The sequence below is a fragment of the Drosophila obscura genome, unplaced genomic scaffold (assembly GCF_018151105.1).
Source record: "Drosophila obscura isolate BZ-5 IFL unplaced genomic scaffold, ASM1815110v1 contig_9, whole genome shotgun sequence".
Classification (NCBI taxonomy): Eukaryota; Metazoa; Arthropoda; class Insecta; order Diptera; family Drosophilidae; genus Drosophila; species Drosophila obscura.
In genome coordinates, this window is record NW_024542883.1 from 5,305,710 (window position 1) to 5,325,753 (window position 20,044).

Here is a 20,044-nt window from a genome sequence, read left to right on the forward strand (position 1 = left end):
ATATTTGCCGAAATATATTTAATAATGTTTTTATAATACGAATATTGAATTTAAATAGTTTAAAAAACGCTCCTGCCGCTTTCACTGCTAATCGTCCAGAAACGCCGATGGTGAGCATGTCAACTTTTTGCATTTTTGGTTTCACACACTTCTTCACAGGAGCACCCTTCTTTTTCTTGGATTTCGACTGTCCCGCCTTAGTCTTTGCTTCTGGCTTTTTTCCTGCCTTGACGGCTGCGTTCGGTGTGCAACGAACACGAGCAGAAGGTGTTTTGTAAAAAAACTGCGTCTTCGCCAAGACGTAAAGAAGCATGTTGCAGTCCCAATCTAAACAGCCTATTATTTTGTTAAGAATAGATGGCACTAGAAAGTTCATGTCTAAAAATAATACCATTCCATACAAAAAAAAATTTAAAAAAAATGCCAAAGTTGAGGAAACATAAAAAATTATAGAAAATAGAATTGCGGCTTTTGAATTTTTAAAAAAGATTTTGGGGGTATATTGCAAATTCTAAGTATGAGGAAGTGATCACGGCCCACAAACTTAATTTTGTCTGGTGACTGTCGCACAGTGAAACCGAACGATTCGGCAGCCGACGAGACCACCTTATATAATTGCATCATGCCCGCTACTCATTCTCTTTCTCGCCCGCACACACTTTGCTCTGTGCAGAGGCGCAAGCTAAATTGCCCAGGTAATGGTGCCAATAATTAAATTTGTATGCATAAATAAGTTTTCTATTTGTTTCGTTAGGAATTATGTTCGTTATGTTATATAAAAGGTTGTTTACTTTTTATTTCGATGAGAAATATGTTTCCGTTTTGCAAAGCGAAAAAAATTTGCGATTTTCGATAACGAAAGCACCAATTAGTGCGTTATCTAAAATTAATCAGAATGGGCGATTCTAGTAAGAGTCATTTGGTGCCGTAGAATCAGAGTTAGGTGTACGAATATCAATGGAGCTCTTTATACTTTCATTTCCGTTTTCATTAGAAAGAGTTATCAAATTCCCTTCATTACGTGAGTATTTACTCTTATCAAGTATAAAATGAAATGTAGGACTCAGAATTTTTTAAATAAAACCCGCTATCTAGATGCTTAAGAGCAGTGCGTTATGAAATACGCAAATACGTTATCTATTCGTTTTGGAAAATTTCAATGTACTCTTTAGGATAGGATAACATCAAGTGGGGGGCACTCAAGCGTAGGGAGTGAATTTGATAAGAAGTTTGTATAAAAGCACCTATTTGCCTGACGTTGGCCAGAAGTTACTCAGTCACCATGAAAGTGTTCGTAGTATTGGCTCTGGCTTTGGCAGCCGTTTCTGCCGAGACTGTCCAGCAAGTTCACCCCAAGGATGTGTCCAAGGACACAAAGATCAATGGCCGTATTGTCAACGGCTACCCTGCATATGAGGGCAAGGCACCTTACACCGTTGGACTGGGCTTCAGCGGCAACGGCGGATGGTGGTGCGGAGGTTCCATCATTGCCCACGACTGGGTTCTGACTGCTGCTCACTGCACAAACGGAGCCAGTCAGGTGACCGTCTACTACGGCGCGGCCTGGCGCACCAACGCCCAGTTCACCCACACCATTGGTAGTGGCAACTTCATTCAGAACACCAGATGGCCCAACGACAACGGAAACGACATCGCTTTGATCCGCACTCCACACGTGGACTTCTGGAACTTGGTCAACAAGGTCGAGTTGCCAAGCTTCAATGACCGCTACAACATGTACGATGGATCATGGGCCGTGGCCTGCGGCTGGGGTCTTACCACCGCCGGCTCCCAGCCCGACTGGATGGAGTGTGTCGATCTGCAGATCATCAGCAACTCTGAGTGCTCCAGGACCTATGGCAACCAGCCCGACGGCATCCTATGCGTCTCCACGTCTGGCGGCAAGTCCACCTGCTCGGGCGACTCTGGCGGCCCTCTGGTCCTCCACGACGGCGGTAGACTGGTTGGTGTCACCTCCTGGGTCGCTGGCAATGGTTGCACCGCTGGTCTTCCATCTGGCTTCACTCGCGTCACCAACCAATTGGATTGGATCCGCGAAAAATCTGGTGTTTCGTACTAATAAGCCCGGTTTAAAATTTTAATAAAAAAAATTCATTAACAACAAAAACCATTTTACATTCATATTTACACAAACGGATTCCAAATGATTATTATTTTGGAAATAGATTAATTTTAATACACTTGTACATATGGCTACCAGAATGGAAATGATCCGTCCGCCTATGAATCCAATGCTTGTCCTCTTTATCGATCGTACGCGCTATAATTGATCTCGCTTTTTCTTGCCATAGAGCAGAGAATATTAGCCGTACACATTCCATTTATGTGACTCTTTAATCCTTCTCCTCCTTACCCTCGTCCTTTTATTCAAAGCCAGTTCATTGGTCTTTACATGGATATACTCGTATATGGCCAACCTGCCAGGACCCACAACGTTTAAATTACATTCGTAAATTCACAATATCATATAATTTTTCCCTGATATTTGGTAACTTTTAGTGGGCCCATAACAAAAATGATCATAACCAGATCCGGTCTAAAATAATTTTACTTGTCTATACTAAAAACAATGGATTAATAATTGTAATTTCATCCAAATAAATACTATATTATAATGTTTGAAATCTATTAGAGCGAACGGGAACGTTTTAAGCAGGCGTAATTATATTAAAACGTTAAAATTGACATTGAGGCCGATGTGACTGCCGCATGCACTTTCTCTGAGTTTTTTGGTATCACTGTTAGTAAAAGTTACGAATGGATTTGTTTGTTAATTTTAGCTTGCACTTGTCATGAGAGATGGAAAAAACAAGAATATTTATAATTTATGGGGTCATAAAAGCTTCCTGCTTACACTCATCCACATCCATCACAAAACTTATATATTCGTATACTCTTTGAGTATCGGGTATAACAAGTTCTTGGATTAATTTTTAAAATACTGTGTACACATACAATTTTGTTATATAGCGGGCTATTTAGTCCAAAAAAGTTCAGATGTTTATATTCCCCTTGATAGAATTTTCATATGCACATATGTATGTATGTATGATCATCGACAGCGACATCGTCCCTTATTTTCACATAATATATAATATATATATATATATATATATACATATAATATAATATGTATAAATACATATGTATTTATACGAATAAATAAATAATTTATCTGAAATATTCCTATGCAAATCAGATAATTTTTATTTCAATTGGTCGCGTCCTCTTTCGCTTCTAGTTGGCTGGCAATCACAACTTATCGGGGTATCAAGTGGAAAAGCCCACACGACGACTCTGATTGAGTCGCACAATCTCTTAATGAATGAACAGAGTGGGTTCGAGTAGAGTGGACTGGCATGGGCAACAGAAACTCGAAGATAAGATAGCCGGTCTAAGTGGATTGAACTTTCAAGTATCTATTGTACATCTCAAATATGATACCCCAAATCCCGCTATATAAATCGCTGTCGGGATTGGCAGTATTCAGTTGTATTCATCTATCCAACATGAAACTGTTCCTCTCTTTCCTGGCCCTGGCCGTTGCCTGCGTTTCTGCTATGCCGCAGATCGCCAAGCCTGTGCCACTGAAGGACGCAGTCCTTGGCTCGGCCTCTGGCTCCATTGAGGGTCGTATTACCAACGGTTATCCTGCATACGAGGGAAAGGTACCCTATATCGTTGGCCTGGGCTTCAGCAAGAGCGGCAGCGGCTGGTGGTGCGGTGGATCGATCATCGGCAACACCTGGGTGGTTACGGCCGCCCACTGCACCCACGACGCCGACTCTGTGACCATCTACTACGGCGCCCTGTTTCGCCTGCAGGCCCAGTACACCCACACCGTGCACAGCGGCAGCTTCAGACAGCACTCTAACTACAACACTAACAACTTGAATAACGACATCTCTCTGATCAACACCCCACACGTGGACTTCTGGCACCTGGTCAACAAGGTGGAACTGCCCAGCCACAACGACCGCTACAACACCTACTCCGGATGGTGGGCTCTGGCCTCCGGCTGGGGCAGGACTTCCGACAACAGCGGCGTCTCTGATTACTTGAACTGCGTCGACTCCCAGATAATTGACCGTTCTGCTTGCTCAGGCGTCTACGGCACTGATGTGGTCACCGACAACGTCATCTGCACATCTACTCCCGATGGCAAGTCCACGTGCTCCGGCGACTCTGGCGGCCCTCTGGTTCTCCACGAAGGCGGCAAGTTGGTTGGCGTCACCTCTTTCGTTGCCTCCAACGGATGCACCTCCGGTCTGCCTGATGGTTTCACCCGTGTCACAAGCTACCTTGACTGGATCCGCGACCACACTGGCATCTCCTACTAAATTTTTGCATTCTTGAAATATACCAGTCGCAACACTGCGTAACAGTTTTGTTTCCATTTTATTCTCGACCAAATAAGTTTCTGCTTGACAGGGATTGGCGTAGTCGCACTTCGTTCGTCTAGACATTGCCGCCTTATCGTCTGGGAACATACGCTCTAAGTACTATCTTAATAAGGAATCCCTTATCTGCCGCATTTTCAATAGAATTTTGGGGATTCGCTTACTTTGAATTTCGATAATGTGCCACTTTAATTGCGCAGCCTTAAAATACAATAGCGATCTTTTGGACCTAAAAAACATACCTAAACTTTAGCCTAATTATTCACATTCCATGCAAAATTTGTAAGATTAGATACCAAGCACAATAAATCAAACTGAAATACACTATAGGTAATCAATATGATTACAATGACGAGGCGCAAAATTATATTATAAGTAAAACTGGTGTTTTTTGAATTTGTATGAACTGGATTGAAATATGTAGATCAATACAAAAAGTCTCTACTTTTATACCCGTACTCAGTCAGTGTTCGTATGTGAGCTTATGTTTTTAGTCGAATTTTTAAATATTTTATTTGTTTAAATTTGTTTGCTACGTACGTCATCTACAACTACAACTCTCTTCTTACACCTCCAGCAGAGGTCGCACATGGCACAGAGTGTGCGAGCGTTAAAGAGAAAAAGTAGGTGCAGCGCTGGAAGGGGTGGGGGTGATGTTAGCAACTTATAATTAATTTCTTCATTCTGGCAATAGTAATAATACGATCTGATCCAGATTCGGCAATCTGGTAGATATGGAAACAAACTTAGTACAGTGTGATATTACGTGAGCATGGAAACAAAATTTTGTTGCTCCAGCTTTTATAGTCTCTATCAACCTCTGGATAAAGAACCTTCTAAGTTGTAGACGGGTGCATTCAGAGTGCGGCACAAGTCAAATACCTCGGTATAGTACTGGACAGCAAGGTGGCATGGAGACCCAATGTAGTGGAAAGGGTGAAGAAGGTCACCATTGCGCTATATGCATCCAAGAAGATGCTTAGCAGCACATGGAACCTATCACCTGCTCTAATGCATTGGATCTACATTTCGGTAGTGCGACCGACTCTGCTTTATGGAGTCTTAGTGTGGTGGCAGGCTACAGAAAAGAAGACATACAATCAGTTTATGGAGAGAACTCAGCTGAAGGCACTGCTCTGCATCACCGCACAGTGGTCGATTCTGCCAATCTGGCAGGCAATAATTAATAACTAAAAAAATAATTGAGTAATATTTTTACAAATATTTTTATATTTAAGAATAGTAGCCAACGCAATTTTAAAAACAATTTAAATGACCTCTTCATCTAGTTGCATATATTTTTTAGAAAGGCACTTCAGCCTTTTGATTTTGCTGATATTAAAGGGTCAGACGTCAGTTGAAGTGCATGAAATAAGTCCTCCATCGTGTTAAAACGCGAATTTTTTTGTGTGTGGTTCATCCTATAGTTGCGCATATCTTTATTTCGCGCTTCAAGCGCTTCCTCGGAAATCATGACGATTGCGGATGCTAAGGTTGGTTGCTGAAAAAGTTTTCTTGCAGTATTCCTATTATTGGTGTTTCCCGAACCCACCATAGGAATATCGACCAAAAGATCCATTTGTTTCCGCAGCTGATTTAGAATTTCGCTCTTTCTCTCTGCAACAATAGCTTTATCGTCTCCGCGAACCTGCCACTTTTTTATTCGAAGTCTATATGAAATGTGAATAATGCACTCAAAACAGCGGATCCATGCATTTAGAGTAGATAGCCCATATTCAAACAAATGTTCCTTGGGAGGTTTAGATAGGACTTGTTCTAAATTGTTTAACATTGTTGGAGTGGCACTAAAAATTCCGCAGACCAGCGATGATGACTCTGCAATCGAGCTGAAAACCTTTCCATCAATCATTGTTAAATGAAATTCATGATTAACTTCAAAACCATCAAAGGTTGTGGGAACAATTTTTTTGATTTGTTAATTTATTTGTGCAACTTCTGTATGGACTAAGTCCGCAGTTTCCTTCTCGAAAATAATCTTTATTGACCTGCAAAATCGAGATGACGAAGGACGTTCATTTTGCCAAATTACTGCATTATTAAAGTCTAGTATTTGCTGTGGAACAAGGCAAATGGAAAATATATGCTCGTCAACTATTCCAATTTCAGGATCACTGAAGCGCTAATGATAAGTAGAATGGCCACTGCTCCCATCACAACCCCATTTATATATGGCTTTAAATTCGGGACTGTTATCATGTGCTTTCATTTCTTTAAAGGCTAATTCCCATCCTTCAAATATCCTGGCAGTTGTGTGGTCAACCAATGACTGCAAATTGACTTCTGCCGGCGTAAAATGACGTACGTTATCTGCTTCAGTGCTTGTGTTCTTTTTTGCAGGGTTTTCCGAATCTAGTATTGATAAAACCTGAGAAGCATTTCTTTTGCCAGCATTGTATAAACTAACTCGAGTAGCTACTACCAATTCTTCGCAGGGAGTTTTGTTAACGATATCACTAACCCTTTGAATTTAGCGATGTTCTGTGCAGTCAGAAAATGGTTTTGTTGGGCGCCCAGAACTAATTGCAGCTGTTGCAGTAAATATAATTTTTTCGTTCAACCATTTTTCGTTGTGTTTTTGAAAATATTGTAAACATCTGTGGCACTCTCTCCACCTTTCGGCAACCTTAGATCCAAAATTAGTCAATTTAGTATTTATTTTCTTGCGATCTTCGTCGCTGAGTTTGTTTTCATCAATAATTTGAGAAAAAAAATGGCTTCGCATCGCTTCAACTTTTTTTCCTGGCACAGTTTCCCTGCGCCATATCGCAAAAAAGCGCGTTTTTCGAAACTGACATTTGTCCTATAAAATCAAACAAATTAACGTGTGGCACGTAGTTGCAATTTTTTTCATCACAGAAGATTAAAAAAAGACTGGTTTCATAAATAAAATAAAATTGAAGGCGGATGGGGACGGATGTCAAAAGATCTATTCCATGCAAGTGTCGGGTATGTTATTAATAGCACACTAAAGGAAATGTTAAGTTCTACAACGATTTACCACTAATACATGTAAGCACAGGACCAACACATATATTTTTTATTAAATACTTACCAACTATTATCAAAATGGATGGCAATTTTAATACAAATCGCAAAACATTAAGATTTATTTTGCTTTACCAAAAGCCATAAAAAGGCGGTAAAATGTACTTAGGTATGGACAGAAAAGTTTTCTGCGATTCAACCGCGTGCAGGTACTGGACTATCGATAGGAAAAATATATAAATATCGCAATAAATATCAGTGGGATGTTTACTTTCCAAAAATAAAAAAAAAATTAACAAGATTCGACATTTTAATTTTTCATTTATTGCCTGCCAGATTGGCAGAATCGACCACTGTGCACACGGGTGCTGAGGTCAACCCCAACAAAAGCACTCGAGACAATACTCGGAATCGACCCCCTGGACATCCACGCTCAACTGATTGCAGAAAAGGCTGCACAACGCCTAGTCGTATGAGGCAACATGTCGCTGCAAGGATTCGGGCACAGTTCAATTGGCCGAGACATGATCGGTATATCTGACTACATGATTCCCCCCTGTTGGATTTTAGGAAAATTGCCCGAGAAAATCCAAAGATGGCCATCAATTTTTATGTTGCTATTTATTCATAGTTTCATTTCAGCCTACTACTAGGTGGGAAGAAAAAACCATTTTTTTCATTCCCAAGGAGGTTACTTTTCACCCAAACTAGTAAATTTATAACTTCTGAGTGAATCAATATATCTTCATGAAATAAACTGCATTTGAAAGAGATATCTTCCAAAATGTAGTTTGCAATATAAAATGGTTCTGCAATGTCTAGAAGCTTTAAAATAAATAGTCAAAGTTTAACTTTGATTCCGGTGAATATTTGCCTGTTTGCGGTGAATTACTATATGTGCTAAGCTTTGTTTTTTTTGTCCATCGATAAATAAAGTTTAATGGTTATTATCACTACATATAATAATTTTAATTCTGGATCCTGTATGGGAATTAGAGCTGCGACAGCCCATTTTTGACCTCTGGAAAATTCTCTATCGGATTCGTGTATGGGATTTGTTCAAAGCGTACAGGTAGTACAATATATTCTAAAAATCATAATACAATATTTTAAGCCGAGTGTACCCCAACAGATTTTCATATTTTCTGGTGTTTTTGTTTTGGATTTTATGTTGTCTTTCAGACATATGCCAGAGAGCAGTAAATTGAATTTAATGCAAATTTCCCAGAGACACATACGAACTCTGAACTCCGGACCAGTACAATTTAATTTTCCGCCAGAAATAATGTTGTGACACGAATTTCTCTGTGCGGAGAACTGATCTTAAATTTATGAATATTTTCCCAACTTATTATTTATTTGCTAATTTATTTTCACTTTAAAATAAAATAAATTAATTTCCGGCATTTGCAGTTCATCAATAAGACTTGATATGGCTTCTCCCTGATGCTTCCTGTACCACAGTTTAGTATCCCCAAGAATATGGATACCATTTAAGGTGAAAATTAAAGCCAAAACCTGCACCTCAGGGCAGCTGTATAGATGGCAATAATGTATTGAAATTTCCTGGCAGAAGCAAAATATTGTATTGTCAAATACCTCTATTAATTGCGATCTCATGGACATTCCTGTTTCCTGCTGTTGAAAGGATTTAAGACGAACCATTCACAGATTCTAGGACACATTTTGTGTCAGACGGTGACATATTTCAATATGTATGGGGCACTCTGCTGTGGAAAAGGAGGGGAAGGCTGCTTTGCTTCGTGTGGCAGTCAGGTCTAATGACTGAATTAATTTAGAAAGCCACTTCAAAGGAGTGATGTTTAGAGGCCAAAGCTAGATTTGAGTCCAAACTTTTGAAAATTTCCACTAGGAACATGCCACATTTTTTTAAAGAAAGTCTGGAAAGTTTTTTTGCAAAAGGGGCACACTAGAAGTGGTTCAAGTTATACGGCAGCACTAACCATACAGTATATAGCCAAAATACTGTATATTATACAGTGTATATACTGTATACAGTAACCATACAGTATATAGCCAAAATACTGTATATTATACAGTGTATATACTGTATGGTTAGTGACGGCAGCCTCTGATCACCAGTCGATAAACAGCTATCGATAGTCTTGCTGAGCGTCGTTTAGAGCGGAGAGTCGTTCGTGTCGAGTGTCGAGTTGTACTTTGTACTTTTACGAGAACTAATTTAAGCACAAATTTTATCACGGTAGAAACATATCCTAAAATACTTTTAAATAAACACTGGAATATTATAATTTCGTACAGGTATACATTTATAAATGGGAGACATTTAGAGTATACTTTGAAATTTCAAACAAAAGTTGTTGCAGACATTGAGAGTATACTTTCAGTTTTGCTGGGAGAACTTTCCTATTTAAATGCCATTTGTAGGATAACCACTCTCTTAAGCATTTTTAGCTTGGACCACAAATCATTTCCCTTTTACCGTCAGGCAACCGTTTAGACAAAACATTTTCGGTTTGACTGCAACACCAAAAGAAGGGGATCTCTCTAACCTTGTACCAGTTGGACAATAAAAGTGTTTGCCAAAATCCCAAAGAGTTTTCAGTCTAGTCGGTACAATTGTTCCAGCTGTGGGATATTACGCAGCTTAAGTTCGTATAAGAGAAGCATAAATAGATTTTGTGACCACTTTCGTCTCTTTATGAATGAAGTATGAAAGAATAAACAGAAATGATTCTTAATAAGATAAAGATGTGTATTATGATTATCAAACGAGTATTCTACGTTTCGTTTTCACTAAAAAAAATGACAAATTTGGAAGAAGAACTTCTAAATATGAGAAAATTCCATAGCCACTATTATCTCTTAAATTCACTCAAAAGAACTTAATTCCAATAAATATTCAATTCAAATTTTTGTTTCTTACTAAAAAGTAAGGGGTGCATATCCCTGGGTACGCCCTTGGCCACTACATAGATATTTAATTAAGAATTAATACATGACTTTATTCACTAAATAATGAAAAATGCCAAATTCTGCATTTACCGTTTAATTTTGCTGGACTTCAACATACTCCTTCAAAATAATAATAATATCATTGTTGGTCAATCAACATGAATCTTTTATTATTTTGGTACGAAAAATGTTTCGTGTGAGCAACCCCAATTAAAAATCCATTATGCAAATACAAATGCAAATACAAATACAATTCCCATCCAAGCTCCTTCATAAATATTCATGTGTCAACCGCAAGACTAACCAAAATAGATTTTTTGGCAACCAAAGTAACCATTCGTGGATGGGTGAAATGTTTCACTTCTGCGATTCAGAATTTACATATTTATTCGGGACGGGTGGAGTTCCTGTACTCTCACACTTTGTGGGACTCTGAACTTTAAGGCCACTGTGAATATCCCAATATCATCCTAAATATTTTATAAAATTGTTTTGGAGCTTCCGTTGAATTTTCCTGTCTATGCTCTCAGGTCAAAAGCACTTAACAAACTTTCACCTACTCTCCACCTCTATCTGTATTGCTTTCTGTATCTGCCTCTCCACTTACTTTGAGAAGTTTTTAGGGAGGCAAAATTTCCATTTTCATTTGGGTCATTGGAGATTTACTGCGTTCAAAACTTTTATTAGAAAAAGGTAAAAGGCTGTTGATTGGCAGCTTAAATTTTATATATCCTATGAGGGATTTTTGGGCCTATCCGGTGAATCACTTTAATGTTAGTATTTACTCAAACATGTTTCTTGTCTGCTAGGAGTGTTTTCGATTGATGTATTGTGTCCCTTTTACATTGATTTAATGCTTATTAAATATGGATTATGGGAGAGCGTCTGGATTTAATTCCTGCCTGGTTACAGATTGCTCCTCATGAAATATAATGGATTTTTGGGTCTTTGATAATATCTAAGGTTAAAAGCTGTAGGGATCCTCCGCCAATTGCTCTCTATTTAAGGACAATAAATTTATGTTTGCGACCTCGCAAAAACCTCCCTTTTGGCTTTTAATTTTAGTTTGTAAATGTTTTTTCCACACTCAGTGTGTCTCTGGTTTTCAATTAATTTTGCGTTACACAAAATAAAAATGATCCGGTGTTGATCCATTTTAAGGTGCTCCCTTAGTCGTATTTTTTTTTGTCATTGATTTTCTCATGGCTTCTGACGAACAAAAAAAACTGCCCTCTTCGTATTGCCGATGGGCCTTGCACCAAACTCGTATTTGTAGAAGATGTAATGACATCGTACGCACTGAAAATAAATCCGAATAAAATAATAGTGGATCGATCATCTTCGTGATAAAACAGCTATGGCCACTTTTGAATAAAATACAAACAAATTTTCCAGACATTTCTTAATTTATTTGAAAATAAAACTGTGTCACATTATCAAATTAATATACTGAATACTAATAATCTTAATATATTTTTTTGTTCTCCTGTTGGTAAAAAAACTGGCTAAAAGTGCCTTGTGCAGACGTGACTGAACCTGGAATTATAGGAGTTAATATAATGCTTCTATTCTTGTGAAACATATACCTTTTTCCAACCGAGATTTCCTGCACCAAGCCAACGACCAAGGCAATCATCGCTAAGTAGAGAGGGCTGATTCCAACATCGTACGACAACAACAATAGCATCTTACGGTAGAGGGTACCGCAGCAAGTTACGGCGATAACGGCGAGAGGTCCATCATATACAGAAGATAAAGAAAGCCTGAAAATTAAAACTATATCTCGATCAAATTTAGTGCAATTTGAGCATTTTCATGTATGCGAGTGAAGGGTAGATATTCCACAGTTGGTTCGGTGAACTAATGCATTTTTTTTCATGTGTATATTTTGTGTGTCTGTTTCAGCAGTGACGAATTTAACGTAATCTTGGGAAGGAAGAAAAGAAATAAGCAAGCAAACAGTCCCAAATGTATGAAAATAATGTCTCAAGCGCTGAAGTTGTTCGAGGTTATTAAATTATGTGGTGCCTGATATTTTTATATCAGCGATACCGAAAATACCACCAACATCATCTCAACAACTAAAGGCCTTCGGCGAATATGAATGGTTTTAAAAGGATAACTAAACTTTTTTAATCGGACGGGGATTTTCCAATTTCTCGCAAACCTTCGCAAAGAAAAAATATTGAAGAATCGAAGACTATTTGAGACTTTGACTATCTACAACTAACATTTTCGATGGTATGCAATGGAGCCTTGAGGGCTCATAATTTGCTCAGGTATTTTTACCACGCATCCTGAGATTGGTAAAAAAAACTTTTGGATAATAACAGTTAAAATTTATGAAGGCAGAAAGTAGAAATATTTAAATTTAATGTTCAACAATTTACGAAATGATTTCGCTTGCCCCCCAGCCGGGACTTCAATTATCATATTAATTTAGGAAAATTTTAGTGTTTTAAAGAATTTCATTTGAAATTTCCCAGGGATATAGAGGGATGAGTATGGGGATAGGAATTTGCAACCGAGATTTTAGTACGATTAGTTTGCGATCAGGCACACATCGTCATAGTCCCGAAATCCGTTGGAGTGGAGCAACTTGAACCGGAACTTATTTTGGGAATTGTTTAGCGAGCGGTCAAGTGCTGGCAAAGGGGTCAGCAGTACTCTCTGACATTTTAATGGAAGGAAATGTAATAAAGTATACAAAAAAAAATTGTATATTTCTCTGTGGGAATAAGAGGAGTGTGGAATGGTGTGCTGTCCAATTCCCACTATTACCCCATTAAAATTTAACAATGTTTGGCAGCCTCGTTTTGTCAACAGATGTGCGCTTGACTTGCCAAAAAATGTCGTATGTCTCTGCAGGCCATCCTCTGTCCTGTGTCTTCTATCCCTGCCTTTATAGGATTTATGTTCACATATCTACTTATGCTTGAGCACAGAAAAACTACAAAACATCCACCTGGAACACGCTCGGAAAATTCTCTCCAAGCGTTGCCAACTGCAAAGCTCCTGCCACACGAATATCACTGGTGCTGAATAAAACACTTCGATGTGTACGGAACACAAATTCTTTATATCCAAGATTTTGAGTGGACTGTATTATAATTAGTTTTTCTTTTTACGCAGCCTCCATGTCCATCATGTTCTGCTGTAGTCGTAACACTTAACATTAAAAAATCTCAAAAGTGCGACGCAGCACGACCAAAAATACCAAACCAATGTGAAAAAATTTAGTGTTCACAAATACAAAAAGAAATTTAAGAAATTCTATAACGGCTACAATGCGTTCATCAACAATCACTCTTTACAATAAAAGAAATATTGCCTCTGGTTATGGAACAGGAAAAACCATGGTTCTGCATGGCATTCGTTTTTTTTTCCCTTAGCACTTTTTCCTCTTGTTTAGTTTTAATGTAATCGTGTGTTGTGTGTAAATATTTTCCCCGTCTTCCCCGTACATCTTCTCATTCTTATCATATTATGTCACGACTGACTACATATTGGAACCCATTTAATGTAAAATCTCAAGAAATTTACGGATTGTCGAGACTCTGATCCAAATCATGTTCCTCATAGTGTACAAAATGATTCCCCATCATAGTTCAGTCCAAAATTATAAATAGTCTAGCTAGTTGTTTTTCCCCAGTGCCCGAGATGCAATATATTTTATTTCCTGGCTCAGTGAGGCATCAACTTCAACTTCGGCGCTTACAGAATCCTCCCAAGCAACGAGAACAAACAAAAAACGACAGCCGTAGCTAGTGTAAAATTGTTTTGACTCAAAAACAATAGGAAGAAGTGTGGTGTGTCCGAGACGGTGTATGGTAATTTTTCCACTCCCGGGACACAGCCTCCTTCTCTGAAAGAAGAAAACAAAATTAAATCTGCCCGCAGCTGAATAGGAGAGTAGATGGTACGAGTATTGTTGTGTGTCGAGGATTTTTACGAACTGAAGTTTCCTCTTAAGTATTGGCATTTATCTGGAATTTCTGAACTGTTGACTGGCTAGTCAGGTCCTAGCCGACGACAGTGAATAAAAAAAAGGCAAATCCGCACAACTTTCACAGTTCAATGGCAACTATTTCAAATGCGTTAGAACAATATAAATACTGAAAATGGAAGGCATTGTTTTTGGAAATCCAACTTTTATTCAAAAAATTTGACAGACAATACGATGAGACAGTCACTGATGGTTTGTTGTGTCCTTTTATGTAACTATGCATATTTAATGATATTTATTCTGAGAACAGAAAAAGGTTTTATCACAAAAGTTTCACACGAAGTATACGTGTATACCCGCTAACTCTGACTAAGATACCTTTAACTTTACTGAAGTAAATTTAAGTATCTGTTTTTTGTCGATACGTATTAAAATTTTGACATCCGCCTACAAATGCTCTTTGAAATTCATTAAAAATCTTTTCTCAGAAGTTTGTCTTGAAAATTCTTTTTCTCTATTTTGCTTATATTGGAATCAATATCCTTTGCTTATCATCAATATAAAAATGGGCAAATGTCTGCCCATAGCACTAATAGAACCACTGCACGAATTTCCCATGGTTACGCAATTTATAATTTAGTTTAGCAAATAAACACTGGGCCCAAAAGACCCAGAGCTAACTAAGGGAATTTCCCAACGATCCTAATAATAATGATGATGATGAGACTAAGTCAATGATTTTACATTGCCATTGAACTAAGGATAATTGTGCCATCTGTTTGGCCAGGCCCAAGGATTCACCTTAATGAATAGTTCATATGCATTTGGTTTGGCTTCCACGCACTGGCTGCTGCCCTAATTACCATATCTAAGGCCTAATGAGCAAAATTGAAATAACAACCAGATGCACAGAGCAGACCCAAACAAATGGATATAAATTAGTTGCATTTAAATTGCCTATGCCCCATGCTCTTTAAGATGTTTGTCCTAGTGTTGTAGATGCTTGTGGGAAATTCCTTGGACTTGTTGCCCCTGGCACCCATAGAATGCAGGACCAGTGCTCCTGACATTTGACACTCGATATAATTTTTATTTTACGAGAAACTTGCAAGTGCATTTTATGGTTTAAACTTTAAAGATAAACATTTGCTTTTCAAATTTTCAAATTTCCCCGAAAGCAAATATTATTTTTAGCAATTTTCTTCGCACATCTAAATGCAATTTCTGCATGCTGTTCGCTTTGGAATTTCGTGCCTTTCGAGTTATTGTGCCATGCCGGAGCAAACGTGCCCCATCCAATAGGTAAAGCTGCGTTGACAAGTCGCCCCTTGAGGAGGCAAGGAAGGAAGTACCCGCCAGACAGCACAGGAAGAGGGTGTTAGGGTGTTAGAGGGTGTGTTGTGAGAGCTAGGTTTGCTTACTTTTTTTTTTTGCATCACTTGTCCTTTTCTATTTTCTTTATTTTTATACTTTTGCCAGCCATATCATATGCCCGCACAAAGCGAGAGAGACTAGAGTGCGTCCCTGACATAAAAATGCTCATCTCTTCATAGCCAAGTGTTAATGTACTGCGCAGTGTAATGTGTATGGTTAGATTTTCGATGCAAAATAAATCATATAAAAGCAAAAAATAAATAAACTAGAGATAGAAATAGGCAAAGCGAAAAGGAAAAACAATTAAATGCTTTTGTGATAATTTGATTTTGAAAGAATTTTTGTTGTGCCTTTAGTCTTTGTTAAATTGTTTAGCAGAAAGTATTTACTTTTGGGTTTATTTTTAGATATTTGTATTTGGGAGAGTCATATATTCATTATTATTCATTACAAACACACGTCTTTGCCAATGAGGATTTCAACTACTTAGAGATCGCTTTCCTTAGACTATGCATTCCACTAACATTTTGTTTGCAATTAGTTCGACATTTTTCCCATGGGTCTTAACTGGGACAGCCGCCAGGGTAAACTAAGAGACCAGGACAAGCAACTAGCAGACAATTACCTCTGTATTAAGGGATTGTTATTAAAAAAAATCCTGCCATGGCGCACATATTTCTGGGCATAAGTGAACGGGCTATGAAAAAAAGAAGAGAAGTGTACATAATTCGTAAAAGAGCTCGGATCATGCTTTCGCTTTTGTTATGTCAGGTAAAAATTGCGGCCATAAAGATTACGCGAATAAAAACTTAGAGAAACTGGGAATAAGCACTTGCTTACTTGTTAAAGAGAAAATGGAAACACGAAAGGCTTAAATCAACTGAAAACGCTGTACAAGTGGCCCATCCAGGGCCAAAGGATAATAGACAAAGCATGAAAAACTGGAAAGAACAAAAGAACGAGCGATTAAAAAGCCGACATGATGAAGTCAAGCAAGTTGATTAAAGCTTGTCCAAATATATCCATTCTGCTTTTTTTTTTCCTGTGACTTGCTATCTGTGGATGTACGAGAATAAATTCTACGAGTATAAATCTTTTTACGATTCTTAACCATAGAGTCTTTGTGTGGGGCAGTTTGGATTTTACTTTTGTGCCACGTCACAAATAACAGTAACAAGGATTCCCCGTTTGTTACCAGCAGGAGACGTTTTGCTATACTTCTGATTCCGTTGGCTGCTTATAAACATTATTATGTCAGAGCGGTGTGGTGGTGAAGTACATCTTTTTAGATTGGGGGCTATCCCACGGTCTGAATTTTGCTGGCATTCACTAGAATTAATTTCGAAAACTATAAAGCGTCTGATATACGGAACGTTTTTAAACGACGGCTATTTTATTCCAAATAACACAACAAATAAATGAAATTTTGTCACCAATTTATTTCACTGCCGCAAATTCAATGACATACCAGGAGTCATATTTAATAGATTCTATCATTGTTGTAGATTCTATCATCATTATTAGAACCATTTTTTTACATTTTTCGTAACACTTTTCCTGGATGTCTGACAAAGTTCTCTGATACCTAAAACGTACATTATTTACATCAGCACCTCGATGCGAATGGCCAAATAAAGCAACAATAATGCTTCCAAAGGATAAACATAGATCTTCCTTCTGTAAAAAAACATTTCTGCTGGTCAATATGTTGACCTAACTCAAAATGTATTTACCATAAACCAACATCCTACGTCTTCGAGTATGTGTGTACGTAGATGACGTGGGAACAAGGACTCCAAAATGAAGAGTAAGACAACATTTATTTATACAGTTTTCGAAAGTGCATCCAAAATTGGAAATAAACTTTTATTCGTATTTATTCTTTTGCATTTACGTTGCTGACGTTGGCTTAAAGTTTAGCTAAACTTTTTTGAGATGCCAGACAGTGTTTTTGATTATAAAAACTGAGGAAACTGATTACGACGATGCTCGGTTGACTTAGCTATACAACTACACTAACTGAAAAAGAATGGCCAGAAGAATATCGGGGGCGTTTAGTAAGACAGCCAGAAAATCAAGTTTGTCTTCGATGCGACATCAAAAAGAAATCTAACCACAATAACAAGTCCAACTTTGAACTAAAATTTGGCTCAATCCTAAAGCCGTGAATAAAAGGAGTCGGGGACAGACGACAGGCTTAAATAGAGTTGAATTCTTAATATTTTATATAATATTTTTATTTTATTTTTGCACTCTTGCAAGCTATTTGAATGCAACGAATTATAATGTATGTGCTCAAAAAGTATTTACAAGCTCTAACCTTTTTTTTAGGCTTCCGGTTGTTGTGTTTTGCCAGTAGAAAGAGCTTTCAAAAGTTGCCTTGCTATCCCCATGTTTATAGCGAGTTCGTGGGTCTTTCTTTTCTGCACTTTTTTGTTCCTTTTTCATGTCTTTGCTCGCTTTCATGCAACATGCTTTTCACCACTTGTCACAACCTCTTCTTTCTCACCATCTGTCTTTAGTTTGGCGATTAGTCAGGTGAAAAAATCAACTTTCTGGGTATTGCTGACAGTTCCATGAAAGATTAAAAAAGAACCAAACAAAATGAGCGAAAAACCTGTTTAAACGCTCCGACAACACAACACGTGATGTACCTTGTTGCAATTTTTGTTGCATTTTCAATATAGTTTTCAACCTAGTTTCTCTGGAGCTGTTTCATATCTTTGTTGTGCCGTCTGGGGCCTGGGGATATGTGAAGTTTTCCAGTGTTTAATTTCACTCTGTGAAATTTATCTGCGTTATCCTAAAGGTTGAGGATGTGCGGATTAATGAATGTTCAGGTTGGAGTTTTTCTTGGCTTTTTGGTGGAGAATTTCTTTTACAATTTATTCCGCATGCTGCAAATTAAATTAAATTTCGTAATTTTCTGTTTGCTTGGAAATTTGTTGTGTTTTTTTCAAGTATTTTATTAATTTATTTGGCAAGATATTTGTATAGTTTTAAAAGATTTTGTTTAGCCAGAATATGATTTATGGTGTTTTTTAAGAGCTGGAAGAACATTTATCAGTGCTCATTTCGGCAAAAACAATGGCAGAATATTTCTCAGGTCGCTATGCCTTGAAATATTTTCTTCCGTTCCCTCATTGACGATTCCATCATAAGCTATCAAAATTTTTTTTTATATCCAGCTAATTTCCTAACTTGTTCATTGGAATTCTTCAATCTACAGTTTCAAATAACAAACGTATAAGAATTATTATATGCATTTTAGCTGTTTTTTAATATATTATTACACTCTTATTTGTATTCTACTTATAAACTTTCGTTCATTCATTTTGAATCAAATTTCATATATTTGCAATTTTTGTTGATAAAATGGACGACCTAATGGGACTTGGTCGTTTAGTCGTATGCAAATAGCATACAATCAAATATGCAAATTTGTTTACCAACTTAAGAATATGTAAAAAATTTGACAACAAGGCATTTTAGCCTCTCTTAGAATAATATATTTATATTTTTATTTTAAACTTTCAAAACAAATTGCAAGTGGAGAATTCCTACTAATTTTCTATTTAATCTCTAGCATTGCCCATGCTTGGATATTTGTCATCATTGTCCCACACAATAAATAGAAACTGCTAAGGAGCGATACAGACCGGAAATGAATTTTAATAAGAACAGAGGATCCTTTTTTTTTACTGCTATAGGGAGAGGTGGGATAATTTTGCGCCAAGTTGTATCCAAGTTCATGAAAAATTGTTGGTTATAAAGCGTTTGCTGCTGTTTTATTGCGGTTGTTAATTTGAATTAATTAGCGACAAATCCGTGGGAGAATGAAGATAAAGAAGGACGAATAAGAGAGGTTGTGGTTGTGAGACTTTGGACTGTGATAAAAGGAAAGGTCTTCCTGGATATAAAATTTTGAATATACAGGAAGCGGAAACACTTTAGATTCCTTGTTATTGTTTATTGTTTAAATTTTTGTTCTTTTTCCCTCCTAAAATTGGTTTATTTCTTCTCTGTGTTCCGTCGTTGGTATATTTCTTTGGCTTATATTGTTATATCCGCTTTTGTACCACTTGTGATACTGGGAAGCAAATACATTTAATTTTTACCTCAGGCATTTCAACAAAAAGAGCAGATGATTACTGTTACCCCTTGCAGTACACCTAAAGTCGATCCAGCGAGACACTGTACTTAGACTTTACACAAAACTGGAAAAAGCAAACAAAAACTAGAAACTAAGGCTTGCAGAGAGGGACCGAGGCTGGGAGCACTTTGTATAGGTATCAAAACACTTGGCTGCACCGAGTGCCAGTGAAAAGTGTGGAAAAATGCGATAAAATACCCAGAAAAG

At 37.6% G+C, this 20,044-nt stretch overlaps 3 protein-coding genes and 1 long non-coding RNA gene across 4 annotated transcripts in view; 3 read left to right on the forward strand and 1 right to left on the reverse strand.

Annotated features, from left to right (window-relative positions):
* Positions 1-12,762, forward strand: LOC121405280. The gene is made up of 3 exons (XR_005968455.1): positions 1-110; positions 11,877-12,196; positions 12,270-12,762. It is a non-coding gene; the product is annotated as an uncharacterized LOC121405280 (long non-coding RNA).
* On the forward strand, positions 1,256-2,128 carry LOC111073790 (serine protease 1). Its single transcript, XM_022366294.2, has one exon. The coding sequence runs from the start codon at positions 1,283-1,285 to the stop codon at positions 2,078-2,080; it is 798 nt and encodes a 265-aa protein (XP_022221986.1). The 5' UTR covers positions 1,256-1,282; the 3' UTR covers positions 2,081-2,128.
* Positions 3,501-4,403, forward strand: LOC111073777 (serine protease 1). The gene has a single exon (XM_022366274.2). It carries the CDS (start codon positions 3,531-3,533, stop codon positions 4,359-4,361), a length of 831 nt encoding a protein of 276 aa, XP_022221966.2. The 5' UTR covers positions 3,501-3,530; the 3' UTR covers positions 4,362-4,403.
* The window catches only part of LOC111073804, a 20,561-nt gene continuing 12,512 nt past the window's right edge, over positions 11,996-20,044 (reverse strand). The window contains exon 11 of the mRNA XM_041595908.1: positions 11,996-12,127. Within this exon, the coding sequence (XP_041451842.1) occupies positions 12,078-12,127 (50 nt within the window). The 3' untranslated portion in view covers positions 11,996-12,077. The remainder of the gene's footprint in view (positions 12,128-20,044) is intronic.

Excerpts from the sequence above, each read along its gene's own strand:
- LOC111073790 (XM_022366294.2), top strand. The coding sequence starts at position 1,283 with ATGAAAGTGTTCGTAGTATTGGCTCTGGCTTTGGCAGCCGTTTCTGCC.
- LOC111073777 (XM_022366274.2), top strand. The coding sequence starts at position 3,531 with ATGAAACTGTTCCTCTCTTTCCTGGCCCTGGCCGTTGCCTGCGTTTCT.